Source organism: Sturnira hondurensis, unplaced genomic scaffold (genome assembly GCF_014824575.4).
Source record: "Sturnira hondurensis isolate 20B ecotype Veracruz unplaced genomic scaffold, ASM1482457v3 Scaffold0006413, whole genome shotgun sequence".
Taxonomy (NCBI): domain Eukaryota; kingdom Metazoa; phylum Chordata; class Mammalia; order Chiroptera; family Phyllostomidae; genus Sturnira; species Sturnira hondurensis.
In genome coordinates this window covers 57,154,580-57,163,352 of record NW_028079044.1, presented here as the reverse complement: position 1 = coordinate 57,163,352, position 8,773 = coordinate 57,154,580, and the positions used below count along the sequence as shown (strand labels likewise).

The 8,773-nt window shown below is 57.3% G+C and overlaps 1 protein-coding gene across 1 annotated transcript; it reads right to left on the bottom strand.

The window, feature by feature from the left end:
• Positions 1 to 2,177: 2,177 nt before the first annotated feature.
• ID2 (inhibitor of DNA binding 2) lies at positions 2,178 to 4,619 on the bottom strand. The gene is made up of 3 exons (XM_037048676.1): positions 4,074 to 4,619; positions 3,674 to 3,737; positions 2,178 to 2,914 (listed from the first exon to the last, which is right to left on the bottom strand). Exons 1-2 carry the CDS (start codon positions 4,602 to 4,604, stop codon positions 3,681 to 3,683), a joined length of 588 nt encoding a protein of 195 aa, XP_036904571.1. The 5' UTR covers positions 4,605 to 4,619; the 3' UTR covers positions 2,178 to 2,914; positions 3,674 to 3,680.
• Positions 4,620 to 8,773: the final 4,154 nt, after the last annotated feature.

Here is an 8,773-nt window from a genome sequence, read left to right as displayed (position 1 = left end):
GTTGGCTTGTTCAAGTAGCTTTTATCATAGGCAGCCACGGAAACATCAGTGCAATCTGCTGATATCAACACAATGAAAATGTTTTACCAAACTCACCCCCAAGTTATGTTTACAGTTCTCAAAAAACAGAACCAAACCCCACCCTAACCATTGAAGCGGGCTCCCAAAATTGACAGACTGTCTATTCCAACCAAATCCTAGAGAGTGCCACGCCCGTGAGGCATAGCGGAGAGAGCTGGACCTGTTCTGGTTAAGATGCGGGCTAAAAAGACAAGGACACCCCAGGGCTCCTTCAGCGTTGCCTGGGAAGTCCCGGTTAACGCTGTGAAGCAGCTCAGGAAGACACAATAAAATAAAGTTACACAAAAAGTTAAGGAAAAGGGAGGGAAACCGTCTGGGTTTCATTTGCCTTCACAATGCATTGTTGTCCACCATGCAATGTCGTGTTCCACGCATTTACTAAAATCTGGGGCGGCAACCCAGTTTTAGAGTTGGTGGTGGATACGAGTTTCCAAGGATAAGTAGGAGATGGAGATGGAACCAGACTCACTCGCGGAAACGACTTGCTCCTGCTAGGGAGGTAATCTCTCGTGACGTCACCCTTCATTTCAAAAGGCTGTGCTTATCCCCAGGCGTCCCAGGCCCCCGCCCCGCCCCCTCCCCGGCTGCCTTCCTCGGGCCCGCCAGCAGGTGGCGCTCGGCCTCCACCGGCCGGACCCCCCGGGCGGGCCGGCCGCGCCGCGCACGTTTCCCCCGAAAGGTGCCGCTCTTCCTCGACGCGGCTGCTCCTCGGGGTCCGCGCGCAAACGCTGCCCACAGTCCCCGGAGACCGCGCGAGTGCTCGAAGCGGCCCCGCCCCGGCTGCACAGCTTCCCCGGGAGAACCCAGGAGCCGCTGCAGGAAGCCCTCGGTCCGGGGGCTCCCTCGCCCGTCCGAGCTGACCGCGCGCGGGTCACCGAGGCCACCAGGGCCGGTGTCTGTGCCCCGCCGGCGGTCCCCGGAGAACGGACGGAAGGTCGGGGCTGGGGGCGGCGGCTGACCCTCGCGCTCCCCGCCCTCGCCCCGCGGGGACCGTGCGCGGCGGCCCAGGGCCGCTGACTTCCGGCGACCAGACCTCCGCTGTCAGGTCCGGAGGGCGGCCTGCGTCGGGACCCCCGCCCCGCCCGGGCCAGGCGCCGCCACGGAGCCCGCCCCGCCCCCGGGGGCACCGGTACCAACCGCACCCACGGCCCCGGGGGCTGCGCGCGTCCGCGGCAGGGGTCCCGGGGTCCCCAGCCGTCCGGGCCGCCCCCCGCGCCCCTCCCCCCGCTCGCGGGTGGACTCCGTGTCCGGCCGGAAGCGCGGCCGCCGCGGGGGCGGACCCGACGCCCCCGGCCCCCGAACACCTGCGCAGCTGGGCCGAGAGGGGGACCCCAGGTGAGACGAGCGCCCTGCCCCTTCTATCCTCCAGGTCAGTGCGCCTCCCACACACCCTAGCAGAGTATCTCCCAGTTTGAGAATATAAATACACGAGTACTTTGGGACTTTAAAGACGTATCTAGACCAACCACCCAGTTTAAAGCAGGGTGCCGCAGCCACGGCACCTGGGTGTCTCCCTCTTCTCCTTCCCTGCGAGTCAGGGAGGGCAGTCAGGGGTGAAGGGCGAGCGCGGCCCCCTGCGCGGGAAAGCGGGCCAGGCCCAGCCCCTGGGCCTCTGCCTCCGGGCGCTGGGCGGGTCCCGGGTGCTCCCAGTACCGGGAAGCTGCAGAGGCTGATGGCTCGGGCCTGCAGCGCTGCTGAGAGCCAAGTGACACCCAGGGGGCTCTCGGCCCTTCTCCTAAATCTTCTGTCACACTGTGAAATCTAGGGACCCTTTTCTCTTACGCTAAACAAGCAGTTCCCTTTACTCCAGTGAACACCGCCTCGGGCAGGTGGCCCTTCCTGACTCAGGGTTTACTTTGAGCCAGCGACTCCTTGGTTTGAAACTCAGCCACAAGGCCCAGAACTAATTTTCCCTGAGGAACTAAAGAGACTAGGGTGTGTCTTACCTTCCAGCCCTGAGCTTCTATCAGATAAGCGTCCCTGCACCGGAACTACTACGTACAAGGCCCCGAGTGGCCGGAGGGGGGGGGGAGGACAAGGGGTTAAATGGCCAGGGGTGGCGGGGGAGATCTGAAAAATCATCCAGAATTCAGATATCGACTCCAGACATGTTTTATTATAATCTTATACAGTCTACATAAATTTGAACTTGTATTGATTCAGGTTCAGTTATAACACAGCATAATAAAAATCAAAGCACTGGTCCTCTGAAATAAAGCAAGCAATCACCATTCAATAAACACACTTGATTTATTCTGTATAAAAGGTTAAGTTTACAACTAAACTTTTATAAAAAGTTTAGCATGAATAAGTACATCATTACACTTTGTATGCAGAAATAGATATTTCTGCCACTATACAAGAAAACTCTAATTAAAGAGTTCACAAGGTTTCACTCAATATATATATATTTATATATAAATATATACACAGCATTCAGTAGGCTTGCGTCAAAAAGGTAATTTCTGACCGAAAGACTTCATTTAAGTAACTGAATACTGGATCCTTCTGGTATTCACGCTCCACCTTTGAAAAAGGCAAAGTCTGCTTAAGTTGGGCAATTCCCTTGTGATTTTCACGTTCTCCCTCCCCATGGTGGGAATAGTATATAAAGAAAACCTTCCAACTGCAGAAAGGGCATTAAAAGTCTTTTTCATAAATAATCATCACAGTCCAGCCAGGTCAGAAACTCCCTGGGGAAGAGGATCTGATCCTTCTTAGTTCTGCTTCCATTTTTTAAAAAGGTCCATTCAACTTGTTGTCCTCCTTGTGAAATGGTTGAAAAATAAGTTCCTGTGGATTTGTTGTGCAAAGGGGGAAAAGTCATGAACACCTGCAAAAGATTGCGAGAGAAAGGCAAGTTTAGGAGAACGCAACCTCAGGGCAGCGGCGGGCAGGCTGGCGCCAGGAGGAAGCCACAGTTTGAACATTTAACCAAACACTCAGAGATTGGGCAAACCCTGGCGTCCAGATGCAGCACACACTCGGCCTCGACGGCGCAGATTAAACATTGAAACAGCAGGGACTCAAGGGAAAAACTTCCCAACGCAATCTCCTCTTTGGATCTGCAACAGCAGTGCTCGCAGGCGCCAGTCTGCTTCTTGTAACAATTATTTGATTGAAAACAGCCCTTTAGTTAACAGATAGGGAAGCCGGATCCCACATCACAGGGCTGGCTGAGGCTGGGGCAGCAGTGCCGGCCTAGCCGAATCCCGCAGGGCTACAGTTTGGGGAAGGAGGGTCCCTGTGGAATCTGCGGCGATAAGATTAATTATATGGAGGGTAGTACCTCGTAGCACCAGAACAACAGTAGACAGCAGCCAGGGCATTTCATTCCAGACAGAAGCCAACACACACTTTCTTCCACCACCTTCCTAGGAACTTACTGGCATGTTTCGTTCTCTTTTTTTGTTTGTTTTAAGAAAAATGTCCTGTGATCTCGAGTAACCAGGGCTAGAAGCTCCTACATGCAGACAATGCACTCTCATTCATTTACTAGATCAAATTTTTTACTGATACACAAGTACCCGCACACGCGAAGAAACACTCCAAGGGGCAGTTTCACCAGCGGGAGCTACAAGCAAACACTCACCATTTACTCAGCCACAGAGTGCTTTGCTGTCATTTGACATGAACTCAGAAGGGAATTCAGAAGCCTGCGAGAGACAGGGGATAAACGGCACGATGTTAGACAATCTTAAGGAGAAAGGCGCCCCCCTCTCTCTTTTTCAAAGTAGTCCACATAGAGTAAGCTCCGTGAAACATGTTTGTGCTATAATTCAGATCAGAGAGAGACATGACCATGTCAGAACTTAACAGCAATTTCACGCACGGCTCAATCTACAGCACATTGGTAAGAAAATAAAGTTAATTAGCTCATCTGTTCAGTCACCGACTACAGCCGTTTGGACAATGGGGTGTGCCCGCGGCGGCCCCGGCGACGATAGCCGGGGTGCGCGGCAGCGAGCGGGGGCGCCGGGGGCAGGTCTTACCTGCAAGGACAGGATGCTGATGTCCGTGTTTAGGGTGGTCAGCGGCGTCCTGGACGCCTGACTCTGCCCGGGGCGCGGGTGGTGCAGGCTGACAATAGTGGGGTGCGAGTCCAGGGCGATCTGCAGGTCCAAGATGTAATCGATGACGTGCTGCAGGATTTCCATCTTGCTCACCTTCTTGTTCTGGGGGATGCTGGGCACCAGCTCCTTGAGCTTGGAGTAGCAATCGTTCATGTTGTACAGCAGGCTCATCGGGTCGTCCACCGGGGTTTTGCTCCGGGAGATGCCCAGGCTGTGGTCCGAAAGGCTGTTTTTCCTAACAGACCTCACAGGACTGAAGGCTTTCATGCTGACCGCGGGGAAGCAAGGAGAGACCCGGAGGGAGCGGGCTGCCCTGGAGATCAGGCGGCCGCCTGCAAAGCTCCCAACGCTCGGAACCGAGCTCGACTCAGAATGAAGCTGGGAGCGCGGCGGGGCGGCTTTTATCTGCCTTAGCCGGGGCCACACGGCCCGGCTTTCCTGCGTCCCCATTGGTGAAAGAAGATGTGTCCATCAGGCCGGATGGGCTACCCCATTGGCGGGCGCGGGCGCCGGGCGAGAGCTCGGTTCTTCCGCGTTTGCAGCCAATCCTCTCGGGGTGGGCGGGGCGAGCGCGAGCCCAGCTGGGGCGGTAAATAGAGTACAGTACCCTCGGGGTGGGAGGGGGCAGGGACACCGGGGAGGAGTGAAGGAGGCCCGGGAGGGGAGGGGGAGGGCGGGGAAGTCGGGGAGAGAACCGGGTGGGTCAGGGAAGGTGGGGGAGGAGAACTCCCAGCAATCTGAGTGTGCGTCTTAATTCTAATTCCAAGGGCGAGGCAGGACCCTCGCCCTAGGATGTGCCCCAGTACCTCGGAGCTCTTCGCAGCCCTGCATGCGCAGCGCCCCCGGCAAGGTCTGCGCTGCGACCCAGGGAATGTTACCTAGATAGAAAGCCATTCTGCACAAAGGGAAAACGCAAATAACTTTGCCATTGGCAAGTGACATTTATAGAGTGGCTTCGGTCTTTTAAGGAAAAGCTTTGTGGAAAAATAATCCACGCGCGCATCCATGGACAGGTTTAGTGCGGGATCTGCCGCCCAGAGCAATGCGGGAGATGTCATTGTCCACTCGGTAGAATTCGTGCGTGCTTACTGGGAACGGAGCTGAACGCTCAGGAGCTCTGAGATGCAGGACGCTCTGGGGGGCCTTTTCTAGAACTGGGCAGAACTATTATAATGATCCCACTAATCGGAAATCATTAGGATAATTTGCATATTGAAGCTGTATTTACATACACTGCCCTTGAGGCTGCGGGTCTGTGCCCTGCAGTGTAGGAGGCAAAGTAATGTAATTAATTATGCACAAAGAGTGATTGCCGGTGTCACATTCCAGCACCTACTGTATTTTTAAAGCTTTGTGACAAGTAGGCGGCCCTAGCCATGGACTGACATCTTCACACGCTTAACAATTCCGTCATCGATGATGTTTGGAATCTTCAACGCTAGTAATGAAAGCAACTTAGGGGTGTTTTCCTCCCCCCGCCCCGCCTATAAATCTTTAAAAACTCATTCCTGAGGTCTAAATTTTTACAAAAGTTTACAGGTCTTTATTCAAACACTTTGCAGTTAACTCACACTTAGCTGTGTGAATTATGATTCCAGCTTCGGAAGCCCCGCAGTGGGTTGTGCGTCTTGAAAAACGTGCTTGCCCCAGGGTACAATCAACTGGAGACCTGAGGGCACCTCGTTCGTGTTTTTGTCAGGATCTCCACCTCCTTGGCATTTAAGAGGAAGGGGGCAGGACAGCAGAGAAAGCAGAGCTTAATAATGGAGAAAGTCTTTTCCTCGTCCGTTAATGATGAATCCCTCAGCCGGTGGGCCAGCCCGGTGCCTGCCCCGGGGCCTCTCCTTAGGGAGTCACAGTGGGTGGCGCGGAGGTGGCTGTCACTCGACGAAAACCCAGCCACTTCGCCTTGGAGGAGGGAGGTGGGTGGCTTCCTGACCAGCAGGGAAATCTGCGGAGGGCCAGGCCCTTGCAAATGCCGCCGCATCTGCTTCCTGGCAGGGCGCTCGGTGAACACCGAGTCTGGAAATGACTTCATGCCCGAGTCCCCCACAGTCCCAGCCTTTGATGGGCGCCGTGTGCATGTGTCTCTGTCACAGACGTGCCACAGGAACAGATTTTGTTTTGACACTTTGGGTTCGTGATGTTATACTTCGACTATTTTACAACAATAGCCAATGTAAACACACATCTTCGGGATTCTCGGATTATGATTCGGGATTCTTGGACCTCGCAGCTCTGAGATGCCGACGAGACCCGAGCTCTACCCGAGGAAGCCGCGCGCTGGCACCCTCACCGCGCCACCCCCGCGCCAGCCTCACCCTCCACCCCGGCGGCCGGGCCTTGCTGGGGGGGTAAGGAGAGCGGCGCGCTGTGACTTGCCCCCCCCCCCGGGGATGTGGATGAGGGCAGCGCCTTCTCCCAAGACCGTTTTTGTGCCCCGAGGTAGTGAAATGGCTAAACGGGGTGCAAGTTTTCTGGCGTTTCTTTCTTTAGCTGCCACGTCAGAGTCCAGGCAGCCCGACAGCGTCGAGGTCGACCCCGCGGGCGCGCCATCCAGTCCTGCGGGCATTTAAAGATCATTTTAAGGAGATTATGAGGCTGTATAAGTTAATGATTTTTTAAAAAAGGCCCAGTCACTGGTAGGTCTGTCCCGGCGAGCCCAACACGGAATTACCTTGAAAATTGGGGTTTCGAGGGGAAAAGGGTGCTGGGGCGTTGCAGGGGGAGGGGGTCACCAGGCAGTGAAGGGCCCGTCAGTGGCCGTCTCTGCCGATCTGCGCGCGAGGCCTCTAGAGTTCAAACGGTCCCAGCTGCAGACAGGGCCCTGGATTTGCGAGATCCGTGGGTGGTGGGAAGGTGTGAAAGGCTTCCGGCGGGGGGTGGAAACGCCGTCCCCCCCATTTAAAGCGACACAGCGGCCCCGGAAGTCCCCCTAACCGGCTGCGGGGCCCGCGCGGGCGCTCCGTTTCCATCCCGGCCCGGCCGGCGGCTCGCAGCGCGGCCAGCCCCACGCGCTAATCAGAAGCAGCCTGGGCCCGGCGCGCGTGATGCAACCGGGGGGGGGCGGCGGGGGGAGGGCGCGCCCCCAGGTCCTCTCCGCACATCTGGCCTGATGGGGAGCGCTCGCCCTCCCTCCCCCCGGTTTTGTTCTCACAGCTGTGTCCATTCCGCCCGCGACCCCCCGAGTGATCCCTGACAGGTGATGAATGGGCGGCGGCGGCGGCGACGCGCGGGCCAGGCCGCGGCGGGGCCGGAGCCCGAGCCCCGGAGCAGACTCTCTGGCGCCAGGCGCGTGACGCCGCCCATTCACGCCGCCCTGCAGCCTTGTCCTCGCGGCGCCGCTCAGGCGGCTGCCATGGCAACCGCGCCGTCACTCAGCGCGCGCGCCCAGCTGATCAATGCCTGCGAGGCCCGGCGGTCCCGGGCTCGCCCCGGCGCGGCCGCCCGCCCGCGCGCACCTGCAGCCGCCGCGCGTCTTAAGTTTCCAGCGACTTGGGGAGAGGAAGAACGCAGAGGAAAAGAAAAGGGGGGGGGGGCAGGGGGAGAAGAAAAAAATAAGCCAGGAGAGGGAGAAGAAAGAAATCTTCCTTTTGCCGAAGGAGGCGTAGTGTGGCGTAGAGGTTGCCAAAGCAAAAGGTTTTGCTTTATTCTATTTGTTTTTGCAACCGAGGTCTTCGGGATGGGGCTCGGCGGGCAGAGGGTGGCCGCCATAGCGGAAGGCGAGGTTTAGTGATCAATGTGGGTCCTAGCGGCGAGCACTGAGACTCTGGGCTCCCAAAAGTACCTTCCAAAGATCCCTCCCCGACCCCCGTGTTCCCCCCTCGGAACCTGCCGCAGTTACACGAAGAAGCCCCAGACTCCCAAAAGAACTGCATCCCTGCATGGGCCTGGGGGAGGCAGGAGGACGTCCCGGGCGCTCCCAGCCCGCCCGCGGCGGGGCAGCATCCGCGCCCTCGTTCCCACTGCAGAGCGAGCGGGCGCCTCGGCCCCTTTCTGCGGCTTGGTTTCCTCTGAGGGCGTCGAGAGGCCAGAAACGTCCCGCAGACGCTGACGCCGCCTCCGTCCAGGCTTTATCTCTAGGGAAAGTTCCGGGGAAGGACCAGATGCCAGCATTGCTGACGGCGCTTCGCGTTCTCGTCTCTCCAGGGGCCTCCTGTGCAGGCGGAGTGTCGGCCGCGACTGTGCGCCGCGGGTCCCGGAGCGGCGGGTCTGACCGCGGCTGCTGGCTCTGGGTCAGGGACGAGGGCACGCCTGTTCCCGGCCCTGCTATCTGGCTTAGCACCGTGCGGGGTGGTTTTCGAGGAAACGGCATGTGGATTACAAGAGGATTCAAGTTTTCGCTTGCATTGTTTATTTAATATCTTGGCAAGAGGGAGCCCTTGCCTTCAAACCAGATAACCGAATTTGGGCTTAAAACAGCCTTAAATATGGGGGCAACGAGAGGGGAGGAAAATGAGCGAAGCCACAAAAAGCAAACAAGGGGATGTTTATTTTTCTCCCTCTGGGTATTTTTGAAGGCCTGCCTAAACTCTCCTTGTCGCGTATAGCTAATGGCATTAACAAAGCGCCTCCGCCAGGGCTTAGCAGTCCTCCCGCCCGGTCCCGGCCCGGTTCCT

Coding starts and splice junctions, on each gene's coding strand:
- ID2 (XM_037048676.1), bottom strand. CDS start 4,604: ATGGGGACGCAGGAAAGCCGGGCCGTGTGGCCCCGGCTAAGGCAGATA. Junction 3,738..4,073: donor TCAGCATCCTGTCCTTGCAG/GTAAGACCTGCC, acceptor TGTCTCTCGCAG/GCTTCTGAATTCCCTTCTGA.